The sequence below is a fragment of the Rhinoraja longicauda genome, chromosome 4 (assembly GCF_053455715.1).
Source record: "Rhinoraja longicauda isolate Sanriku21f chromosome 4, sRhiLon1.1, whole genome shotgun sequence".
Taxonomy (NCBI): domain Eukaryota; kingdom Metazoa; phylum Chordata; class Chondrichthyes; order Rajiformes; family Arhynchobatidae; genus Rhinoraja; species Rhinoraja longicauda.
The window spans coordinates 50,930,072-50,956,544 of record NC_135956.1 but is presented as its reverse complement, the minus strand read 5'-3'; the positions used below and the strand labels follow the sequence as shown (position 1 = coordinate 50,956,544).

The 26,473-nt window shown below is 40.3% G+C and overlaps 1 protein-coding gene across 1 annotated transcript in view; it reads right to left on the bottom strand.

Annotated features, from left to right (window-relative positions):
* Window positions 1-26,473, bottom strand: part of ofcc1 (orofacial cleft 1 candidate 1) — a 189,265-nt gene that overhangs the window by 138,762 nt on the left and 24,030 nt on the right. Inside the window, exons 5-6 of the mRNA XM_078398428.1 lie at window positions 16,302-16,565; window positions 12,479-12,710 (exon numbers count right to left, since the gene is read on the bottom strand). Coding sequence (XP_078254554.1) covers window positions 12,479-12,710; window positions 16,302-16,565 — 496 coding nt within the window. The remainder of the gene's footprint in view (window positions 1-12,478; window positions 12,711-16,301; window positions 16,566-26,473) is intronic.

The window sequence follows — 26,473 nt, the reverse complement described above, 5'->3', positions numbered from 1 at the left end:
AAGTCTGATCTGAGTGCCATGATGCATTTAAGGAGAATAGGAGGTAGGGGTAACATTTCAGGACAATGATGTTGAGCATCTAATGCTCTGCAAGATTTCAGATTGAACAGTTGGCACTCTAATCTCCAGAGAACCCAAGAGGTGCCTTGAAAGAAGTGTAAAATTATAAAGGTGTTGAACAGCATAGATATACAAAGAAAAATAAGGTTTCTAAGTCCATATATCTGCTGAAAATATCTAATCTAATAATAGAGGGCATAGGTTTATGGTGAGAGGGGAAAGTTTTAAAAGGGACCAAAGAGGCACATTTTTCCACACAACGGGTGTTTTTATATGGAAAGAGCTGCAAGAAGAAGTTGTAGATGTGATACAATGGTGACATTTAGACTAGTAAATGGATAGGAAAGGTTTAGAGGGATATGGTTAAACGAAGGTCATTGGACTAGCTCGTAGATAATCAGGTCAGCAGAGACAAGTTGGGCTAAAGTTTAGTTTAGTTTAGAGATACAGCGCAGAAGCAGGCCCTTCAGTCCATGCCGACCAGCCATCCCCGCACACTGACACTATCCTACACACACTAGGGACAATTCACAATTTTACCAAGCCAATTAACATACAAACGTACGCCTTTGGAGTGTGCGAGGAAACCGGAGATCCCGGAATAAACCCATGCAGGTCACGGGGAGAACGTACAAATTCCATACAGACAGCACCCGTAGTCAGGATCGAACCCGTGTCTCTGGCACTGTTAGGCAGCGGCTCTACCACTATGCCATCTGCATTAATCTGCATAACTATAATCCCATGACCGGCCAGTTGAACAAAAGCTAACAGGACTAGCAACAACTCACCCTCACCCTGCAGTCAGTTGCTTTAGGTAGTAAAAAATGTTCAAACAAAATTAACAATCAATTCATGTTACAGATAAAGTATCATACTTGCATGACCAATGAGTGCAAACTGGAATAATAAATCGGTCATCAACAATTATCCATACATAGTTAGCTGAATATTATAGCTATGCATTTTTAACAGGGATTTTCTTCAGCAACTAAACAGTGGAAAATACAAATAATTTTGCTTTTGAGACATTCCAGCAGTTGAGAGGTTAAACTCATAAACAGACACTTAAACAGGCAAGGCACAGAAGGATACAGTACTAATGATGACAAATGGGAGATTAGGGGAGATGGTCAAAAAGATCAGCACGGGCATGGTGGCCAGAAGGGCTCATTTCCATGCTATATGACTCGATGACTCTATGGCATGTCTGCTTACTCTGTGTGTGACAATGAACTGATATCTCATGAGTAAATTGGCACCATTTCAAGTGTGTTCAGCTACTGACGTGACCAGGGAATGATAACATGGCATTGAAGTTATGCAACCAGAGTTGAGTGCTACTGATCAGAGATGCGAGTCTGCAACTCATACAGGAGAAAGCAAATTCAAATAATTAAATCAATCTGGATTTTTTTTTTCAAACTAGTTTTAGTAGTAGATAGACCAAGTGGACCCGTTGGGCCCAAACCTCTCCTGCATTGGTGCAGCACCCTCTCCTCCCCCACCTCTCTCCCCCCCACTTTCCCCGCACTCCGCCCTTCCCCTCCCCCCTACCCCTCCCCCCCTTCCTCTCCCCCCCACTCACCCACTCCAGTCCCCTCAACCTCCCTCCCCTTCTCCTCCCCCCCACTCACCCACTCCAGCCCCATTGGTGAGGTGGGGTTGGGGGGGAAGAGCCCTGCCCCGTCCCGGTACGGGGATGTTGAGTGCGGTGGGTAGACGGAGGCGGTTCTCCCACTGTTGCTGCGCCGATGCCGCTGGACTCTGGGCGGTGTGTGGATGGCTCTGAGCCGGTCGGGGAACGGGGAACCGAGGGCAGTCCCAGCGCTAGGCCCAGGCCTCGGACTCCACCAACGCCCGGTCTCACCGCCGCTGCTGCTGTTGCCACCTTTCCCCTTAGCCCATCCCAGGCTCACGGTTACCCGGTCACGTAGGCCCAGGCTCCGACTGCTTCCCCCGGCACCAGGCCTGGCTCTCCCGCCGCTACAGAGCCGGCAAACCCGCCCCCAAGAGACAGGTGGCCGAACCCTGCTCGTACCCGAGATCAACGGGCCCCAACTGCGCAGGTGTGGACGCATTTGTTCTGCGCATGCGCGGATGTGGCGGCCATCGTACGTAAGTACCAGAACAACGGGGCCCCAACTGCGCATGCATGTTTTTTTTAACTTTAAAATTTGAATAACTTTAAAAATATAACACCAATTTGAATGCAACTTCATCCATAGCACCACTGGACGATGGTGATTAAGGTAGGCCTAAAATTGCCATGCTATCGTATACCGTTTTGGCTGTAGTTCAGGAACAAACAAACTGACAAAACAACAAGATGAGAGTTTTAGTATATAGGTAATGCTGAAATGTTGACTCCTTGTAAAAACTCAATCAGTTCGGACAAGTCCAGGTGGGAAGGAAATTTGCTTTCTTTACTTTGTCCAGTCCGTTTGAGAGATTAGACTCACCTACGTGATGGGCTCATAAGTACATTCAAAGTCCAGGGCTGATAAACAGGTGACAAGCCATTAACTGCAATACCCTCATCTTGTGACAGGTAATTAAATTATATCATTCTAATGAAAACTGTGAAATAATCAGCAGGTCAGGCAGTGTTTGCAGGGAAACAAACAGAGCTCACATTTTGAGTTAATGACTTTTCTTCAGAGCTAGACTGGAAAATTGATTGCTAAAATCATTCTATCATCAAAGCAACCTCACTAACCACAGCTGTTGTTTTATGCAAGAACTGGAGTAATGCACATTAATTTCTCACACAATTTACAATTCCAAAGAAATCAATCAAACCTTTAAATAGTCAATTGTTACAGGGGGAAAATAATTATAATGTATTAAACTGCAATCCCCTTGAATCCCCTTAATGTGAAATGGTGAAGTACGTGTGAATAAGAGTGCGCTGAAAAGACCAATGCGGTGAGGCAAAAAATTAAATCCCGTTAGCTGAATAAGTCATATGCCACAAAACAGGATTCGCACATCAGGAATGCTCATTGCCAAGAATTGACAGTGGTGATTAGAGAGAATTTCTGTCAGATGATTTCTTGGGTAATTTAAAATGCAAGAGAAGACTTTTTAAACTGTAAATTGATGCATGCTCTTATAATAATCGGTTTACTGTAATTTTGTTTGCTGCAACAATACCAAATTATGTGTTGCAGAAGGTGATTCGTACTTCAACTGCAAACATCTGGCCAAACACAAACATAGATGAAATTATTCACTTAACATGATTTGCTAAAAAAAAAAACTGTGGACAGAAAGCCGTATTGGATTTTCAGTTTCAGTAGTTTTCGCTTTACTTGTTTTACATCGAATACACTGAACAGGTTTAGAATAATGTGAACACGAACTATTGTGTTCGAATAGATGGGTATTTGATTGTCAACAAGGACATGGTAGGCTGAAGGGCCTGTTTCTATGCTGTACAATCCTATGGTTACACCCAAGGCCCACAATGCATTTGGCTATGCCTAAAAATCTTAAATTCACAACAATCTTAAATTCTCAAAATAAAATCAGATGTCCAACCTGATGAAACCACTTTAAGATTTTTGCCTTTTTGGCCTTTCACTTTCTCTTTGTGTTTGCTTTGCTTCCCTCTCTCAACAACATGGAAATCTCTCTCCACTTCCTTTACACCAGTGGGAACACTTCCCTTGTGGGTGATAGGATCTCTTTGGGAGGGTCAAAGGTTGCCCTGGATAGGAAGTGACAAGCTGCGAAATGTAAAAGAACAATTTTTTCCACATGTTCTCGTGCTCTGAAAGCAGTATGGGGTTGTCAGCCAACATCATTTTAAAATGGACCAGGTTACAATACAACATGCCTGTCAAATTCAATTTATAATTAGAGTGGTTGTATTTAGTTATGAAGTTTTACTGTTCCAGTGAGTTAAATCTACATACCACATATGCCAGCAAAAGGTGCTCGAAGTTAGCTTTGAAAACTTTCAAAGTTGTTTAAACACAAAAATAAGGATCAGTTTTAACTGCAGGATATAAATCAATCCACTTACTTCCTTTGGGACAAAGAGTAGAATGAAAAAGAATAATCTTATTCAGTACCTTGTCGCATATATTTGCATTTATAGTGGGGGATGTTAAAAAGAGCTCCTTGGAGAAGGACTCCTGTTAGACCATTGTGCATCCGTCCTTAAGAAGACAACATGTCTTCCTACAATGTTAGGACTTGCAAATTGTCCAAATGGCTAATTTAAAAGCTGCATAAGTAAAACTCAACATAACTCACATATTCATCAAAGCATACTGGAAATTCCCTTATACATTAAAGAAATTTAAAACTGCTAATCAGTTTATTTATTCAGTTGTACTGTTCTTTGTCCTTCATACAACTACAATGTTTAGTTTGAAGATAGACACAAAATGCTGGAGTAACTCAGCATTTACTTACTCATCTACTTACTCCAGCATTTTGTGTCTATCTTCGGTTTAAACCAGCATCTGCAGTTCCTTCCTATACAATTTTTACTTCCCATGATTTGTACATGTGGCTTTGATAATTTGAGATAGTAATCTTCAATGTTTTCTTATTAATTTTAACATCCCACTACAATTAATGTGTTCATTATGCAGATACAAATAGACAAAGTCTCTCAGAAATGGGCCGGGAGAATGTTTCAATATTTCCTCCAGTTCAAAAGATCATTAAAGGAAACCTCTTATTTCCTAATGATCCACCTTTAAACAGAATAATCCAGCTCATCTTGGGCCACCTCCAGCAACAGAAAGAAGGTTCGTCCACTGTGGCCCATACATCTCCATGCGGCTTGTCTTAATAAATATAAACCCCGCTGGCATACAAATTTTATGATAATGATGTTAAACAAATACATTGAGTTCCATAAAACAGATTGTTGCTCTTCAAGAATTGAGAACCAACTTTAAAGTGTGAACGTATAAAAATTCTAGTTTACCAGCAGCAATTCCAAACTCGTGGTTTAAGCATAACATGGTAACGTTGTGTCCTAATTGTTATCATTTGGAAAAAATACTAATTTTGTTAAACAGCTTTGCATAAACCTCATATACAGAAGTATCTGTACAAAATTACATGTAAATTGTTTTGTGTTGTTATTTGTCAAGTAATATACACATTACAGGAAAAACATTTATGGCTGTAATGAAAAAGCAAGAGAATAACTCTAATTTTGATAGCCCTCAAAGGGCTGGCACAGGTATGATGGGCTGAATAACCTCCTATTTATGATTCTACAGGTCAATATCTCCTCAAGGGAACACATATCCCGACAACCAAGGAAAATAAGGTGGGCATGTGCTAAATTGCTTTCCCACAAACAACCTTGTGTCTAATAAAATAATCAGCCTGATGTAACAAAGAAAATGAGCTGGGTACCAAACATATGAATATTATTTACCAAAAAGTAAGACAATCTGTGCTCATAGTGCTGTTTGTTACAATAGGATATGCCTGGAAAAGCAAAGCTTACTTAGCAATCTGTACTGCAAAGAAAGCATGTTTATGATTGATCAGGCCACTGATGTGAATAAAGTTCTTTATTTGAATTTTCTGGATTGCTCGACATGTATACTGACATGACCTGACACTCAGAATATCAGTGAACTTTTCTTCAATGTCACTTTCTATTTTGACTGCTTTGAAGATGGATCTCTCTGAAACATAAAACCATTTATTTACTTTCAGCCTGTAAAACAAGCAGTGAAATCCCAAAGATGAGACCTTGTGCCTGTGAGACAGGAGACTTAATTTCAAACCCTTGCAAAGATTAGGAGGCAATTTGGATGCAAAGGCATTTCACCTTGGCTCAAATAATCTGCTTGGAAATTAACCTAAATATTTGATATATCATCTTCAGACCACACATTTAAAAATGTATTACATTTAAGATCTACAAATGTTCTACTGCAAGATGAAAAACTGTCCTTCGAGAGTAAGAGCCAACGGCCAGAAGCAACTTTGTAACCTCACTGCAATAGATGAGGATGTAAGTAATATTCATGTCAAGTGACCACACACATCAGAGGCTCCTTGTTGATATCTTAATGGGATCTTACTCAAGTTAGCATAGACCTCTGAACCTCGGAGGCAGCATAATGATCCCTAAGTGGACCTACGCATTAATATAAATGACTGCAAGTCTGCTCTGCAAGAGCTTTAATCTGGAAAAGGTCCTGAGTTTAACAAAACTTTAAGTTCTGTGCCACATCTGTACTCCAGCAGTAATTTTAGATTTCCCTTGCAGCCCATCACAAATACAATAATTACAATGTAATCCAATAATGGTCATCACATTTTTATAACCCCTTGTATCCCTCTATTTTCTCTGACTGCTTCATATAATATTGCAAGAGTTCATTTGTCTCCTAAGAGATTAAAACATATTAATATCTCACCAGAGATCAATTTGGCAACAGACAACCAGGAACTTGAAGTATTTGTTGTATTACAGTCCTTAAAGGAACTTTAAACAAGAACTAATCCAAATGCTTTCCGAGTTTAGCACTGTCAATTAAAATAAACAATTGAAGTGCACCAGTTTTTTCTTTCGATATGTTAAACATCAATGTCCAAGTTAAGCTTTTGTTCTGTAAAGAAGCGTATGTTTCATTGGGAGTGTAAGTAAGCCTATTATCTGTCATCATTAGCTCTGAGGGTAGACAGAGGCTTGAAGGCTCAAGTCCCATTACAGACGCACAAACTTTTAACCTGATGTTCCAAGATGTTGCTAAGGACGTGCAGTATGTGCTGGAGCTGCTATCCTTGAACAGGATGTCAAACAACCATGCGGAGGTGACATCATCAATACCCAGCCAAACATATTCATAAAAGTTAACCTTGCTAAATATTTGGTATGTCATGGAAATTACTTCCTGTTTGCAAAACCTACTTCAACCAATTAAGAGATGCCGAAACAAGCCCCTGTTGACCAGAAAACTGCCTTTCATATTGCAGTGAAATCACAGGGCCATTTCATTTGAGTGTTGGAGAATCTGTGGGACAGACACACCCAGATTCCACAGTGCACCATGACGCCTTGCTACCAACGCCAAACCGGGATAAGGTCTTATACCACAATAGTTATTTGAACCCTTTTTTCAATGTAGGAAACTCTTGCATGGACAGTATCTATTGCCCAAACATTACAACCCTGAAGAAAATGGTGGTAAAACACATTTATTGAATTGCTCCCATAATAATGTTGGACAGGGAGTTTCCGTAACAACAAAGGAATGCTAATATATTTCCAAGTTGGGATGGGGGAATACCTGTGATGGTATTCCCAGGTGTCTCTTGCTCTTGTCCTTCTTGGTGGTAGGGACCTTGCTTTTGGAGGAGCAGTCAGAGTAAGAAACTGCAGTGCATTTTGTGGATGATAAGCACTGCAGTCATTGTGCGCTGCTGGTGGAGGGAATGACTGATGGGGAGCCTATGAAGAAGGCTGTTTTCTTCCATATGGTATCAAACTTCTGAAGTGTTGTTGGAGCTGTGCCCGTCCAGGCAAGTGGAGGGTATTCTATTAGTCTTGGTATGATTTGCTGATGATGGAAAGACTTCTGGATTATCAACAGAGTGATCCACTCTCTGCAGGACACCCAGCCTCTGACTCTTTCATGTTGTCACAGAATCATATGAGAGCAGATCAGAAGCTATGTATCCTGCTGCAAGTGACTGGAGCAGTCAAAGCAGCCACAGCCAGACATAAAAACACCTTTTTCCACAAGTAATAGTTCTACTCAATAACCAAAGTCTGTAGTCTCTTTCTTGCTCTGGTTTATTTTCACCCACATGTTTAGACCGTAATGTTGTATCCTTATTGTTTTGATGTGGTTTATTCTTAATTGTTAACTGTATGTTTGTGTTGTCATTTGTGAGCGGAGCACCAAGGCACATTCCTTGTATTTGCACATACTTGGCCAATAAACGTATTCATTCATTCAACTTATTCAGTTGATCTTGTGGGCAATCATTACCCTCAGGATGTTAATGGTGAGAACTCACTGATGTTAATTAAAGGCTGGATGGTCAGACATATCCTTGGTGGGGATGGCCATTGCTTCACAACCTTTTAGAGAAAATGTAGACCCTCACTGGAATTTATTTAATATACGGTTTCAAGTGGCCATTTTTTATAATGTAAGAGCATCTTATATCTCTAATGTAATCCTATTAGATCAAGGATGACTTACTTCCACTCTGCTTGTGTGGATTCTAAGATATGGAAATGAAGGGCACTGCCACTGATGAGGGAGTTGGTAGTAAAAAGAGAAGGCAGGTGGGTGGATTGTGAGGCATTATGTGCCTACCTCCTCGCGCTCACAGTAACTGGCAGTGATGTCCTCCACATTGTCCCCGATGCTCCTTCTGCAGTTTGAATGGTCATGGGCCAGGGATTTCCAGGAGTCAGTGATGGTGTTCTCACCTCCCAGGAATCTTTTACTCTGATCATTAGATAATCTTTTTCCAGGACAGAGCTCAGTACAAAGTGGCTCTTTCAGAAGTCTGTTGTTGGCATGTGATTGATGTCCTCTGGCGACATAGCCACTTAGGGATGCTAGAGCCACATATGCTGGAGTCAGGAGCAAAAACGTCTGGAGGAATTCAGCGGGTCAGGCAGCATCTGTGGAGGGAAATGGACAGTCTGCAGTCTTGGTGAAGGGTCTCGTTTCAGAACACTGACTATCTATTTCATGCCATAGATGCTGCCTGGCTCACTTATTGGTTCAATTACCAATTAGGATACTAGTACAGGGGTGTTAGCCAGGGGGCGGGGCGAATTATTGATATTGGTTTGCTTGTCTTTCCATAGAATTTGGAGGCTTTTGCAAAGATAACATTGCATTTACTTTCTTCTAAATGCACATCAGTCATCAAAAACGTTGTAACTAAGACAATTGCATTTAGCTCAACAGTCGTGAATATCTATCCATGAACTTAAAAGGCTTGTATTTAACGCCTCGATACGGCATTACACAAGAATAACACATAAAAATCAGGCAGTATTATGTCTACTTCAGATAACTATCTAGTACATTAACCACGCTCAATGGCTTGAACAACCCAATGACCCAAGTAAAAAAACATTTCCATTGACAATTCATGGGAAAAGCTACCAACCATCAATTAGCAAGCACTGCAAAGCCATCTAATCAAATTAATCTTTTTTTTTTAAACCCAGTAATCCAGAACCAGCAACAACAAAATAATTCAATTACCATGATTAACATTTTCATTTCCCATTCAGACCGATACATTTAGTTAAAAAAACATCTGCAACAGAATATAATTTGGCAGGGAAGATGGAAGGAAAATCATTAAGTTTATCCATAATATTAGTCAATTATGAGAAAGGCTTATGTTCACCTCAGACGCCTAGTAATCTTCAAGGACCCGAGGGTTCGTTGCTGATTCAACCCAGACGTTAGAAATCTGAGTGTTGGGCTGTTCACCCACTGCTTGCAATTTGTGAATGACTGCCCGGGTCCTACTCAATGAGATGGGTCTTGTATTGGGCCTTGAACCTAATAATTTTACAAGAAGCACAATGTCTATCCAGGTATCCATCCAAGAAAAGTAAAACTTGGGCCTACAAGTTTGTCTGAGGGACCAATACCTTGCAATTTTTTTGCAGAGAGAATCCTTCTGCAAAATAGTGCATTTTACATTGGTAAAGCAGAGGCAACAAATCCAGGTCTTACATAATTACAGGAATCTTCTGATTTGTTTGTATCAGATTCAACATGGTTGACCATACTGAACACCATGAGCCATAGTTTTGTCTATATCTCGATAAACCATGATGAATGACTATTTTCAGTATATTTATTATAACTATAATCCTTCATTCAAGACACTTAAATGGTTTAAATTCTGGCATTTTAGCAGATCATAAGATTGTAAGATTGTCAGGGGGTATGGGGAGAAGGCAGGAACGGGGTACTGATTGAGAATGATCAGCCATGATCACATTGAATGGCGGTGCTGGCTCGAAGGGCCGAATGGCCTACACCTGCACCTATTGTCTATTGTCTATAAGGCAAAGGTGCATAATTAGGCCATTTAGCCCATCATGTCTGCTCCGCCATTCAATCATGGCTGATCCAACTGCTCAACTCAACCTCATTCTCCTGCCTTCTCCCCATAACCTTTGACACCATTACTAATCAAGAATATATCAATCTCCGCTTTAAAAATACCCAATGACTTGGCCTCCACCGCATTAATAGCAATGAATTCCACAGATTCACCACCCTCTGGCTAAAGGGTAACTGTTTCGGGGAAAACAGAACATCTCAGTTCTAGATCTCTAGGATCTTGTTATCAATTGTCAATTAGAAAATGAATCCTTTGCCACTATGTTTGGTCCTTCCCCTATATATCAATTGTGAAGTGTCAAAGTTTACATCCCATTCTATGCATTCTCATTTTTGCTCATAACATCTCTTGTGGAAAGTTTTGTGTAAGTCTATCTGAACCACATTCAACCAGCCACCAATAAAGAATTGAACTCAATGAGTCAAAGATGGTCACAAAATGCTGGAATAACTCAGCTGGTCAGGCAGTATCAGAGATACTCGCTGAGTTACTCCAGCATTTTGTGTCTATCCTTGACTCATCGAGTTCAATTCACTGAATTCAATCAGAGATGCTGCCTGACCCGCTGAGTTACTCCAGCATTTTGTAACTAACTATTATTCCATTCCTTGCATGCGTTTTAAACCAATCAGCTTCTGAAGATCTGCCTAGTATATGTCCTATTACTTCCATCTGTTACTTTCCTTGAGCCCAATAAAGTTCTCTCTTCCCCTTAATTTTGGTTTCTTTGCACTGCATTATTTTCATTCTTTCCTTCTACTGTGAAAGTGCATACAGTGTTCACATCTAACAAGTCTGCCTTTCTCTTAGTGGTCAATTGATAATTTATCATTTTCTAATAGGATGGAGATAGAGCGCTCAGTAGCAGTACAAGGCAACCTCTCCCTCAATATCAGCAAAACAAATGAACTGGTTATCAGCTTCAGGAAACAGGGTGGAACACATGCACATGTCTGTATCAATTGTGCCAAAGTGGAGATGATCAAGATATTCAAGTTCCCGGGCATATATATTGCCAACAATTTGACCTGGCTCAACCATATCCACAATATGGCCTAAAAATCACACCGATGCCTCTACTTCCTCAGAGGAGTAAGGAAATTCAGCATGCCTCCATTGTATTTTATCAATTTCTACAGATGCACCATAAAAACTGTCATATTGGGATGAATCACAGCTTGGTATGGCAACTGCTCTGGTCAAGACTGCATGAAAATGCAGTGTTAAAGGCGCAGTCCAGTCCATCACACAAACCAGCCTCCCCCCTATCGACTCAATCTACATTTCACAATGCCTTGTGAAAGCAGCAAATATAATACTGGACCACTTACACACTGGTCATCGATAATATATAAACGATTGAAAATGCATATCACCAAATTCAAGTATAACTCTGCCTGGATACCGCACAAAATGCATCTTGGGACACATGACAATAATAAACATGCCAATACCAAAATTAGCTATCACACATTTCCTACATTCCTGTTAAAAAGTAACTATAAAATGAAAATCGAAAGGTGCAGGCACTGGAAATCTGAATTAAAATCAGAAAATGCTGGAAAAAAATAAACAGATCAGGCAGTATCTGAAGAAAAAGAAATGGACTTAATGGTTCAGGTCCAAATACCTTGATCAGATCTGTAATGTGCTATAGATGATCAGGGCACAACATAAATGCTAGTCTTTTCAGTAAACAGAAACACAAAGCAACACAAATAAAATAGTCAAGAATTCAAAGACTAGGCAACCATTAAATACTGCGGTCTAGGTACTACTCATGTGCATTCTCATAGAATAACCAACAAAACAATTATCTATAATTATATATAGACCGGAGTAATCAGGTAATGCCTACTTAAAAAGAGCACTCAGCCATATTTTCATCAGCAAGGTTTGATTGCCAATAGTAATTCGAAATTTGCTGCACCCTACCATTTTAATGATAACAATTTGCCAAACAAAGTCTTTTAATTTGAATTAATTTAAATTCAATTCTTATCATGTCTTATATTGTTTGGCCATTATTAAATATCTGATAATTTTTGTTTCACTTTTCCGTGCCAAGTAATTTCATATTGATTCTTTACAGTAAGTACACTTAAGAGTTTAAGAAGAGGGAACAAAACTAAATAAAATGATGAGTGCAGTATTTATTGGTGGAAAAAATGGCCAGATGAATAATTCATCTTGCTCCAATGAACACTTCCTACATCGCCTCACAGAGAATGTTCTGTGAAATTACTGTCAAAGGCACATAGTGATTTCCTTTAGGATGAATTAGTACCATAAATCAGGCAAGGTTACTAACCTTGTGCTGGAACTGAAGGCCAACTGCATTTAGGCTGCAGATGGAGATGTGGAAAATCAGTGTGCTGAGTCTGCTCTACCTTCAGAACAGGAATGGTATCCACAGGGTTTCCACTGGTTTCCATTCGTTTATTGGCGTTAGAGCATTCAGGGGAGCAGAGCAGTTGCCGGGGGAGCTGCAGCTCCACTGCATGTGTCTCCAGTCCAACAAGAGATTTGGGGAGCTTTATCATCTGCGAAAGAATTCCAAATCAAAATGGTCCTTGTCAATGCAGACAAAATGGCCTCCCACATCATTTTCAGATTGCAGTTATAGAAAGTATTAAATACACGATTGTCAAAAAGATATTAAGGAACCTTTTGTGCCTTATAAATTTGTCCATCTTCATGTTCTGCACTGCCCATGGAAAGCTAGTCAATTTGTAATTAGTGTAGGTGCTACAGTAGAAGCCATTAGTATCAGTCAGATTTATAGAGACCGTACCCATGAGAGTGAAAGTGTAAAAATGAATATTGTAAAAATATGACAACAATAATTGCTAGCAGATATATCTTTAAAATTATATTTAAATTTTGGAACTAGGGTACCTATACAGAATGAATAAGTCATGTCTATTTCCCTTAACACAGAAGTCGTTAACTGAAGTTTTAAAGACAATTGGCAGAAAATATTTTTCACCCAAAAGCTTTTGGTGGATTAAAAAGGGAATGAAGAGACAGTAGTGGAGCAATACCTTTCAACACATTTAGAAACTATCTAGAAAAACGCTTGGAGATCTAACTTCCTGGCTAAGTAGCGAGAGCTAAAAGATGGGATCCTGTTAGCTGGGATGGAGACAATGGACTCAAAGGTCTCCTTCACCATATATTTCTCCAATTTTACAAATTTTTTTTTTAAAATCAAGTCACCGTCACTATAAAGAGCAAGGAAGCAGCTGAATTTTTTTACAAAAGTAGAGAAAATTGAAAGTGAATGCGGAGGCATGCTTCAGAATAGAGAAAAGTGCAGATTTTACGTTCAATGTCAATTGCCAATATTAAGTATTATTACATCTGCAAAGTTCAGGCCATTTCTATTAAGTCACGGATATCAAAAGGTTTCCTGAAGTATACAGGCTGGAAGAATAAATGGTTATCTCACCCCCCTGGTAGTGCCTGGTTATCGAACTAAGTGAGAAAGAGGGTTATTGGCAGAGCAGTAAAGCAGCAGGAAAAACCAAGCACTTGCTGCACTGCAGACATGTGGAGGAGAGATCCTGGGATCCTCAGCAATCCCTTCCTTGGAATGGGTGCAAGTGAAATAATTGCAATACAGGGTCCTCACTCTGAGCCAGCGCTGCTCAGGTTGTAGCCCCTGTTACGTCCTGCAGTGCAGAGGCATGTTTAAGGTCATCCTTTTCACCCCTGACCAGAGTGTTGGAAATATACAATTTGCACAGACTAGTCTCACAAAAATCACACTCTGTGTCCACTTTTTGCCACATGGTCCCTCTAAATAAATTCACACAGCCAATCTATATCAGGATGAAATCTATGCACTAGTTTTTTAGCATTTACACTTTATCACTGGTAATAGAGGGTAATATATTATGTTAATTTGATTTCTTATTATTAAAATCTTTAATCTTTCTAGCATATAACATTGATAAATTACAGTTTTGCTTCCATGATAATTACCTAGCCAGGGCTAACTTACAAGTCCCTTGTGTAAAACTCATGTATTAAATGTATTTGTATTGATTTGGCAGTGTTGCTGGTGTTTTTTATATGATAATCATCACAGTTGTGAATCTGATGGCAGAATTGTTTAAAATTGTGTTCTTTCATCCCTAGAATTTGCGTTTCAATTTGTTTCAGCCTGATTAACTAAAGGGATGAAGTTAAATAAATTACATTCAGAATCAAACTTAACACAACATACATCATTAAAACAGGATGCAGATCAACGTATGTTTAATTTGGATAAAAGTAGATCCGAAGAGGACAATTTATAAACCAATTTATAATTTTGGGCATATCATTTTTTTGTAAACATACTGGGGAGTGGAAAAGGAACCTATCAGTTCCTTCAAGGGAGAATTGGATAGAGGGCCGAGAGTAAATAATTTGCTAGCCCACTAGGACGGAGATGGGAAATGATAGGACACACAAAGGTAGACAGACTGAACAATATGAATGGCCATGTTTCAACCATTTGTACTCTGGTAGACCTTCATTCTGCAGTTTCTAAAATACGTTAAGCAGTAATTCAGTGATAATGTTGCCTCAGCTGTTAGAATCCTCAACTCCCATTCTGTCTCTCCACTCAATTCTCTCCCACTTTCAGTCCCCCTACTCCCACTGTCAGTCTCTCCACTCCAAATGTCAATCCCTCCACTCCCAATGTCAACCCTTCATTCCCACTGTCAACCTTCCACTCCCAATGTCGGTCTCTCCATTCCCACTGTTGATCTCTCCATTCTGACAGTCAGCCCCTCCAATTCCACTGTCGATCCCTTCACTCCCACTGTTGTTTAAGTCCTTTCAAGATAGCATTTGGTTCTCAACCTATTGGCCACAGTGAACACTATAACTTTTCAATCGCTAGCAAAAATCCCTCATGAACTTCCTTAACTCTCATCTTCTGCTTCCTAAGTTAAGGAAAATGGTCGCAACTCTATTGGTCTCCCCATACCACTCATCATTGGGAGCATCTTGATAAGATTCCCTCAACCTAACATAAAATTGGGTTCTCAGTGAGGTGGCATTGCAATCTAAACCCCACCGACCCAACCAAGTTTAGTGGTATTGCAATCTAAACCCCACCGATCCAACCCAGTTCATACAACAGATGGTTGCATAAACATTCTTTATGTGCCCAGTTTCTTGTAATGCCCCACTGATACAGTCAGTAGAAGGTCACAGAGCGAAATAAACCAGAACCAGATTGTGTTGGGTCTAGAGTGCATAAATACAGGGAAGTAATTTTGTATAGAGAATAGTCTGATGACAGAGAAGCAGAGATTTATAATTTTGGGCATTTCATTTTTTCTTAAATGTGCTGGGGTGTGGTAAAGGAACCTGTCAGTTCATTCAAGAGAGAACTTGAGACAGGTGACAGGTGAAAATGAATAATTTGAAGGAGATGGGCAATGAGAGGACACTCTTTAAAGGGTAGACAGACTCAACGGGATGAATGGCCATTTTTCTGTGTGGTAAAAACTCAGGGATTCTGTGAAGATAGGTGACTGATTACACTTCAGCCTGCTTCACGTCATCTCGCTCTCAGGTTGTCTTGTCCATACCTTTCTTTTCCAGCTTTCTCTCCCCTACTCCTGTTCATCTGAAGAAGGGCCCGATCTGAAACATAGTCTGTCCATTTCCTCACACTGAGTTCCTCCAGCACTTTGTTTTTTTTCTCAAGATTCCAGCAACAGCAGTTTTTTGTGTCTCTCAGGTTTAGGGCGAGTCACACCTCTTGTGGGAACACTGTGGAATTCCCAAGGGGATGCTGTAGGGTGGCAGATCTGCACCACCACGTCTGCCCCCACTTTTGCTTTCCTGGCAAATTGTGTGACAAAGCAAAGGAAACACAGCCCCTTCATCTTTGTCTTAATATTAGCCTGCATTAAAAATCCACAGCTTCAGTACAAACTATAAACGCACATAGCACCAGGCTACTTAAGCAATGAAAATGAAATGTTAAAACATCCTTTAAGGAATACCCAAGGTGTTAATGGTGACTGAAGCTCATTGCTTGCTAGACATGCAAAGGTGAAAGTGTTGTAGTTTCACTGTACTTCAGCTTGATAACATTCACAATTACCATTTTCACAACTCCGTACCTGAAAATAGAGGTTGCAGACCCAGTGATCTACATCTGATGACATAAGAGCCTCGATTTTTCGGAATTCATCTATTCTCTGGTCCTGGTGGCCTCTTAAAAAGGGACATTTATGTTTGCCTTCCAAAATCTCCAACTTGCCATTGCAGACAGGAAATGCTCCCCACGCCACTGCCTGGTCAATGCTGCTGTTAATTCCATGCAGTAGGAAGAGTTCAAAGATTAAGGTCATTCCTGGTTTGACATCATTCGTAGAAGGTAACACCTTGTGGAAAGATAAACATTATGCAATTTAGACTCAAACTTGCTTCTGGCATACTCACAATGGGCTGAATGGCCTCCTTCCTGTGGTAGAGCGGTAGAGTTGCTGCCTTACAGTGCCAGAAAACCAGACCCAGGTTCAATCCTGACTATAGGTGCTGTCTGTACTTTCTCCATTGGTCTTCTCCGGTTTCCTTACACACTCCAAAGTCGTACAGTTTTGTAGGTAAATTGGCTGTGGTAAAATTGTAAATTGCCCCATGTGTAAGGATAGTGTTAGTGTGTGGGGTATTGTTGGTCGGCACAGATTCAGTGGGCCGTCAGGCGTCTGTGTCTCTAAAGTCTAAAACTCCAGGCAGCACTTGCCTCATAGGGACCAATTAACTAGAACGACGCAGTGAGCCAAGTAGCAAGAAACAGTTCCATGTTTGTATTATAAAAATGTACACAAAGAATACATGTGCATACAGGAGGATCCTGCTCCTCTTCTCCTTTTCTCAGTATTACAGCTAATGTTGAGGGAGATAGAAACAGAAAAAAATCTGTTGTTTTATTCTTCAGAAATCCCCATGGTTCGACATGTGGCATTCCCTTGTAACTCGCCAGGGCCCATTTCCTGTGCTCCCTTGAAACTCTCCGGTGACCCATAAGATGATCTAGAAGTTGAATTTAAAGGGAGTGTGAAGAAAATTCACTGGGGCCCTGTGACCTGTGCTCTCTTTAAACAAGCAGGGTTCATTGAAAAATATATTCCACCACTTGTGATTTAAAAAAAAAAAAAGGATTTTAAAAAGTGTGTTGAGGTATTAATAGGAATAAGATCCAATGGTGGAGAAAATCTACCAGTCACGTACCCCCGAGGTCCCAAGCAACGACGTTTAACATGTACCATGCATTTATCCATATCTTAACCGTTTTCATAGATTAAGAATTCTCTCTTGCTCTCTACATGAAAGCCTCAGAAAATTCCTTTTGCAGCTATAAACTGTTAATGACAACTTCTAGATCATCTTATGTGCAATAAATGCAATCTCCCCAAGCTAGATTTCCCAGAAACTCATTCACCATGGAGAAATGGTGTGTGAATATTAAGGCATATTAACACGGAACCTGCTTACAAGACTTTTGATTGAAAATATGACATTCTAATTTTTTTGCAACTCACAGAACCTCAAAGAATACGTTAATTATAAAAATCAATACCCAAATTAGTTACGTGGAATTCTTCAGTAATCTATGGAAAACAAGATGACAAGCATTATCTTAAATGTCAAATAGTCAATAGTGAAAAGTGTTTAATTGTCATATGTACCAAAAATGAACAAAGAAACATTATTGTTCTCTCATTGCCAAGTGTTTCATAAACATCAAACTTCACCTTCTGTCCAAATTAAACATTGGCTCAATTGCCAGGGAATAAACATGGTATTTAGTGAAATCACCGTCCAGTGAAGGGAAGATGGAAAATTAAGAAACAGCAAATTTACCCTGCCTATGTGCATATTAAACAAAAGCAAGCATTCAGATGTTGTCTGTTTAACTAACATCCTTCTAATCTGATTAGAATAATGCAAGATAATGTTCTATCGTGACATTCTGTGAGTGTAGATGTAACAAGCTGTCAGTAAATATGTTCCTTGAGTTTGCTTATGTAATAGAGTAATAAATAGATTGAAACTAAGCTGCTGTTTTCAAACAAGTGATTGTTGGTTGTAAAGGTGTGAAGTAATTTCTCTACAGCAGAATGGTGGTAGGAATTGATGTATGTTTATCATGCTGTGAGACTCAGCATGGTCCAGAATTGACTGAAAAACACTAGAGTGTCCAGTGCACAAAGTAACTACATAAATACATTTGAAGCATTGTGATAATTGTTTGTTAATAACTCTCTTTCGCCCAGAATATGAATAATTAAAAGTTTGCAGTTTTAGTCCCCTCAATGTGAGCTATTGCTGGAGATTTGTTTTAATGTCAAAACATTATTTTTACGATATTTTCTCTATTTCTAATTGCAAATGTTCTTTCTTTGGTCTTAATTTTTCTTTTAATCCCTGATGGGAACTGAATTCATCCTTTATAATTCATCTCTTTGTCCTTTATTTCTCAATCCTTAACTCCCATGGTTAACAGGTTTCATCAAAGAATCAGCTTACACTTGCATCAACTTGCAGGGCAATATTTTTTATGACCCAAATGTATCCAAACATTTTTGAGGAAGGACACCCACTGCAAGATATTGAGCCATTGTTGTGTTGGAAGTTTATAACTTTGTTATCTATCGATACATCAGGGTGAAGTCACATCAATATCTAGACATCAATCCAATGAAGCACATTTCCTAATTCATACAGAACCCTTCTGAAAACTGTATCATGAAAATTAGACTGGCTGCGTAATGTGATTTGCACCAAGTGCCTCCTCCGTTTACTTTCTCTGTCCTTCAATAATGCCTTTAGCGTTCACTTATTAACTTGGAAACAAATACATAAGCCAAACTTAAACATGCAATGTTCTTTCTCCTCAGAGGGATAAAATCCTAAAAGTTTCTATCAAACTTCAGTGCAAGAGTACTTTCAACACATGCTCTTAGAGGTTCAATAAGGCAATTCATGGCTAAGGGCAACTAGGAATGGGTGATAAATGTTGCTGATGAGACCCATTTCCCAAGATTTCAAAACTTTGTCATATATTTATTGTTTGAGGTTCTGTGTATCAGAGACAAGCCCAACATTTATCAGCCATCCCTCGATGCTCCAGAGGAATTGCTTCTCGAATTGCTGCAATCCTCTGATGAAGATGCTCACATAGTGGGGAAAAAGTTCCAGGATTTAAACCCTGCAGTGATAAAGACATAATGATCTATTTCTAAATCATTGCATTTTGCAGAAACATTGTAGATACTATGCAAAAGATTGGATGCCAATAAAGATGAAGTATACAGAGAGGTCAGGGCCTTATGTAAATCATGAACATCACTGCTAACCAGATGAGCCAAATGCACAGTCCATATAATAACTAGGATGCTTTGTCCTGGATGGTGGTGAAGCTCTTGAGTATTGATGAAACTGCAGTCATCCAGACAAGGGGAGAATCTTTGTTCACAAATTTTGCCTTGTAAATGGTGGGAAATATTTGCAATAACAGAAAGTGAAGAGGATACCTAGCCTCTGACCTTTATGTAAGCATTGGATTTAGTTGACATTCTCCTCAGTTACGAACTTCAGGATATTAAAGATGAGCGACAGTGATTGGAGGACCACTGATTGACAAGGGGAGGTGGATAAACACTTTCTTGTCGAAATTGATCACTCTCTGGCATTTGTGTGCCACAAATGTTATTTGCCATTTATTTGTCAGTTATTGTTACAAAAAATGATAATTGCTCTACTTTGTCAGAAATATGTTTGCATGATTGATGTAAACCAGAAAAAAAGTATCACACTCCCCCTCTTAATTCCAAAGGAAGTATTAATCAGGCTGTGATACCATAGTTTTCTGAAGTTCATTTAACTTAGAAGTATTGGCATAACTAATACAGACAAGGAAATGAACAATGTTCATTCATTGTTGTCTCCAAGCATTAGGCTACTACTAGACTATAAATCAAATATAAAAGACATTATTTTACAAATACATTTACTTTTCCGAGAAAAAAAATTATAAACCAACCAGACTTCTATATTCCTTGACCCGATAACATTATGGACTTGCCTACAATACTTTTGTGCTGTGTGATTGGGAAAACTTGTGAGGTAGTATCGAGAAATCTGCAGAAATGACATTACATTTTTCACTGCTTTTGAATTTCATTTTATTCATAATAAAAAATATTGTACCCTTATAATAATGAATAATAGGTCTTGAGTGATTTATAGACAAGGCTTAAATGTCAAGTTTGAAAAGCTGCTGTTTAAATCATGGTGGACCCCCTAGGGTGAAACACGCAAAGTATCCAAATACAATCCAATCCTCTGTATTTGTTCAGATTCTATATTTAAATATAAAATAAATTGCAATTATTGATGATTTTTTAAAATAATGCAATGGTATCTGTATTGATAATGTCAAAGTGAGGTACAAACTAACAAGCTTAATTTTTTTAAATTTAATTGAATATTCAAAAATCAGGACTTGGAGGAGTATACATCAACTGTACTCTGCTACATTCAAAACTGTGTTGACAATGTCACCGTCGACAAACGCATCCGGTTGTATCCCAATCAGAAGCCCTGGATGACAAAGGATGTCAGGTCTCTCCTCAAGGACCGTAACACCGCCTTCAGGTCTAGTGATAGAGCTCTATACAGTGCTGCTAGAACCAACCTGAAGAGAGGCATCAAGGATGCCAAAGCGTCCTACAAGAGGAAGATTGAGGACCACTTTACCAACAATGACCCACGGCGGGTATGGCAAGGCATCCAGCACATCACCAACTACAAGACCAGCAACCGCACGACTGCCGACGGCGACGCCTCGCTGGCAGAGGAACTTAACTGTTTCTTTGCTCGTTTCGAGGTGAAAGCTGCAGTGGCAGACATAACACCCTCTCCAGCACCTGACAGCAACACCTTCACTGTGCAGGAGTATGATGTTAAGCGCGTGCTCAGAGCAGTGAATCCCAGGAAAGCTGCAGGCCCCGATGGTGTGACGGGAAGAGTGCTGAGGGAATGTGCAGACCAATTATCTGAGGTCTTCACAAAAATCTTCAACCTGTCCCTTTTAAAATCCACCATCCCTCCCTGCCTGAAGTCCGCCACAATCATCCCACTGCCGAAAAAGTCTGTCATCAGCGGCCTTAACGACTACCGTCCGGTAGCACTCACACCGGTCATCACAAAGTGCTTCGAGAGGCTGGTCCTGCAGCACATCAAAGCCAGCCTCCCACCCACCTTCGACCCATACCAGTTTGCCTACAGAGCAAATAGGTCTACAGGGGATGCCATCGCCACTGCTCTTCACACTGCACTGACCCACCTTGAACACCAGGGGAGCTATGTGAGGATGCTTTTCCTAGACTTCAGCTCTGCCTTTAACACAGTCATCCCGAGCAGACTGGTCACCAAACTTTCTGACCTTGGATTTTCCCAAACCATCTGCCAATGGATCAAGGACTTCCTGACCAACCGCCCCCAGACCGTCAAAATAGGCCCTCACCTCTCCTCCACCATTACACTGAGCACCGGCTCACCACAGGGCTGTGTGTTGAGCCCCATCCTTTACTCCCTCTACACTCACGACTGTGCCCCCACCCATCCCACCAACACCATCATCAAGTTCGCGGATGACACGACTGTGGTTGGACTCATCTCAGGAGGAGATGAGACAGCCTACAGGGATGAAATCCAAAGGCTGGCAGCATGGTGTTCAGTGAACAATCTTGTCCTGAACTCCTCCAAAACAAAGGAACTTATAATAGACTACAGGAAAACCAGTGCAGAACACGACCCACTCTACATCAATGGGGTCTGTGTGGAAAGAGTACCCGCTTTCAGGTTCCTGGGTACGCACATCGCAGAGGATCTTACCTGGTCTACCAACACCATCACCACAGTGAAGAAGGCACAGCAGAGACTCCACTTCCTGAGGATCCTCAGGAAGACCAACCTGCAGGAGAAGCTCATGATGTCCTTCTATCGCTGCTCCATCGAGAGTGTGCTGGCATACTGTATAACCACATGGTATGCCAGCTGCTCAGAAAAGGACAGGAAGGCCCTTCAGAGGGTCATCACGACGGCCCAGAAGATCATCGGCTGCTCACTGCCCTCCCTGGAGCACCTGTTCAGCCTACGCTGCCTCAGTAGAGCAGGCAAAATAATAAAAGATCCATCTCACCCCGGCCACCGTCTGTTTGTTCTTCTGCCCTCTGGTCGACGTTTCAGGTCGATCAAATCCCGAACAGACTTAAGAACAGTTTTTACCCCAGGGCCATACGAGAACTGAACACTACTTTCTGCACTAGGTCACAATGTTAAAACTTTTGTATTTAATATATTTGTATTTATTTGTTTTGCATTTATTGCATATATGTTTTTACGCACCGTCAGGATTGCTATTTTTTAATTTTGTTGTACTCGTTGCAACGACAATAAATGAATATTATTATTATTATTATTATTATGTGTGCTTGGAAATTACACCTTGTGGTTTAAAAATTACATTTGTCAATATCTCTCTCAGCTGATCAGCACTGATAAGCAACTAATCACTCCAGTTATTTTGTTATTTCATCAGCATAAATATCTATTATTTTCTCTCTCCAGATTCCAATTTCATTTAGGTTTATTATTGTCACGTGTATCGAGGTACAGTAAAGAGCTTTGTTTTGTATGCTGTCAAAATAGATCAGATCCACTATATATACATACTATCAAGTAAAGCTCAAGTACAATAGATAGAGCAAAGGGAAAGATGCAGAGTGCAGAATATACTTTCAAGTTACATTTGGGATGCAACTCTCATACAAAATGTGATGCATTCCAGGGATATACCAGTGACAGCCTTTATTACTCACCTCATTGTCCCCACACTGGATGGCTTCCGCCTCAGGGGGCAGTTGCAAGTGAATCACAATGCTGAAGCTCTAGAGTCGTCGACAAGATATAGACTATTGTTTCACTTTGGAAAATTATGATTGTAAAGCTGATATAACGATCAAAAAGCTTCACAATTGCTATTGCAAACACAATAATTAGCTTTTAATCCTTTTCATTAGCTTTAGTTAACCTTCACATTTGCTACAGTCGGATTTGAACTCATGTATCCAGATCAATGGTTACATAGGTCCAGCAATATTATCCATCAACATGCAACGTAATGTGTTACAGTCTAGAAATGGTATTGTGTGGTGCTCGTTCTTCAGTGCAAAGTGATTCAAATTGATGTAACAATAGGCAATAGACAATAGGTGCAGGAGTAGGCCATTTAGAACGGAGATGAGGAAAACCGTTTTCAGTAAGAGAGTTGTGAATCTATGGAATTCTCTGCCTCAGAGGGCAGTGGAGGCCAATTCTCTGAATGCATTCAAGAGAGAGCTAGACAGAGCTCTTAAGGATATGTCAGGGGGAATGGGGGAGAAGGCAGGAATGGGGTACTGAGTGAAAATGATCAGCCATGATCATATTGAATGGCGGTGCTGGCTCGAAGGGCCGAATGGCCTACTCCTGCACCTATTGTCTATTGTCTATTGTCTATTGAAAACTGCAGCTGGAGAGTGGAGGAAGAAAGGAGCAGTAGGGACTGCTGTGTGTGTGTTCTACATCTGTGTGCATTTGTCCATGCTTGTGTATGCCTCTGTGTCTACATCTGTGTTCACATCTATCTGTCCAGTGTGTTTCTATGTGTGCACATGAGTGTGCATATAATTGTCAGCATTAAAGACCAAGTAAGAGTTTAAGAGTTGTTGGGGGTCACTTTGATGTTTCCAATGATGCCATGATATTTTTCCTGCGTAGATTCTTACCATGAGATTCATCTCATTCATATCTCCCAGCAAACTTTGGAGCTCTCTCCATTTGCTCTCTCACCTCTCCATTTAAAATCCAGACTTCTTTCTTTGATCGACTGCTGTAACGAGTTGGGGGAACTCCTATTAAGATCCACAAAGCTCCTCATCTTTTTGGGTGAAAACCACATTAACGCTGTTGCATGCCAATGTGCAACCAATTTACAATTGCTTGTCAGTTGGTAGGAGGACTACTTAAAATACAGAAAAATAGAACAGCACAGCACTAGAACAGGCCCTTCGGCCCATGATGTCTATGCCAAGTATGATGCAAATTAAATTAATTCCTTCTGCCTACACATGATTGATAGCCCTCATTCCTGCATATTCATGCGCCACTATTGAATCTGCTTCCACCACCATCTCTGGCAGCGCGTTTCAGGCACACACTGGTTTCTGTGTAAAAACTTGCCCTGCGCCTCTTCTCTAAACTTTCCTCCTCTCACATTTCCATCCTGGGGAAAAGGTTGTGACTGTCAACCTATATATTTCCTCTCATGATTATATAAACTTCAATCAGGAATCCTTTCAGCTTCCAATGCTCCAGAGAACAGATTGTCCAATCTCCCCTTAAGCCGTATATCCTCTAATTCAGCCTGCATTCTGGTAAACCTTTCCTGCACACAACACTCCAAATGCCGCCTACCCAAAGTTTTACAAAGCAGCACATGACTTCCTGACTCTTATACGTAATGCTCTGACTGATGAAAGCAAGCATACTATAGGCCTTCTTTACTTCTCTGCCGACTTGGACCCCAATATCCCTCTGTACATCAATGCTGCAAAGGATCCTACTTTTAACTGTACACTTTCCCCCTACATTTTATTTCCCACGCCTCACTTTCCCAGATTAAACTCCATCTGCCATTTCTACACCCATATCTGCAACATATCTGCAAGCTGCTGTACCCTTTGATAGCCTTCCTCACCGTCCGCAACTTAATTTGGTTCTAGCAATATCCCAGCACACTAAAAGCATATCCTTCCTGAGGTAGTGATCTGGTGTTCATTTAGTATTATTACATGGCACCATTTGTTGAGTATAAATAGCTAATATTTAAAATATTTTAATGTGCTTCATATCGATCACCCTCAGGCACCAAATGCAGAGCATTTATACACCAAGTAGGCCTTTATAACAAGTTTATACCACAAAGTAAAGCACTGCAGTAAAACTTTACAGCAAAATTGAGAAGATATAGCGAGCAAGGTGTGTTATTACATGAAAACAGAATGGAATTGAAAATTTGCCAGGGAATTAAATTAAAGCTGTAAACTTACCAGAGTGCATCACTCCTAACCCATTGCATCAACTTTATTGATTCCTGAACCAACTAGATCACTGGTATCCAGAGATCCACCCTGTGCCAGCTTCACCACAGACCACAAGTCCTAGACTATAAAAGTCTCTGCTTGTAACTCAAAACCCTCCAGTCCTGGTAACTTTCTTGTGAATCCTTTCCACTCTCCTTCCAGCTTAATGACATTCTTCCAACAGCGAGGTGACCAGAACTGCGAGAACTTTGGGGCCAGCAACCACAGTTTTACTAGCTTTAAAATAACTACGAATAAGGACAAGGCTGAGGCACAAGTTAAAAATCTAAAATTGGGGCAAGGCAAAATTTGATGGTATAAGGCAACAACTTGCAAAAGTTGGAGAAGTTTGTTTGCAGGCAAAAGAAAATGGGGTGCTGTTAAAAGAGTCCTAATGAGAGTACAAGGCATGCATGCCCCTGGTAGAGTGAAGGGTAAGGCAGATAGGATTAAGGAACCTTGTATGACATGGTTGAAGCTCCTGATTGAAGCTTCAATCAGGAAAAAGGCATGGGTCAGATATAGGAAGCAGGGATCGAGTGATTCCCTGGAGAAGTTTAAGTGAATGAGGAGCATACTTAGGAAGGAATTCAGGAGGGATAATAGGGAACATAAGAGAACTCAGGCAGATAAGATCAAGGAGAATCCAAAGAAAGAGTATATGTATTAAGAGAAAAAGGGTAACTAGAGAGAAAATAGGGTCCATAAAACCAAAGTGGTCATCTACATGTGCAGTCGTAGGAGATGGGCAAGGTCCTCAATGAATATATCTTTTCCATTTTTACTGCAAACACATGAAGACTAGGGAACTTGGGAAAGTTAATATTGATATCTTGAGGACAGTTAATGTCAATATCTTTAGGGCAGCACAGTGGCGCAGATGGTGGAGCTGCTGCCTGACAGTACCAGAGACCCCTGTTCCATCTTGACCTTGGGTGTTGTCTGTGTGGAGTTCACATTTTCGCTCTGTGACTGTGTGGGTTTCCTCCAGGTGCTCATGAGGGAAATAGATTGGGTGAATTGGGTGAAACGCAAGCATGCCAAATATGTTCTTCACCACCCTATCTTCCTAAGTTGTCACTTTCAGGGAACTATGT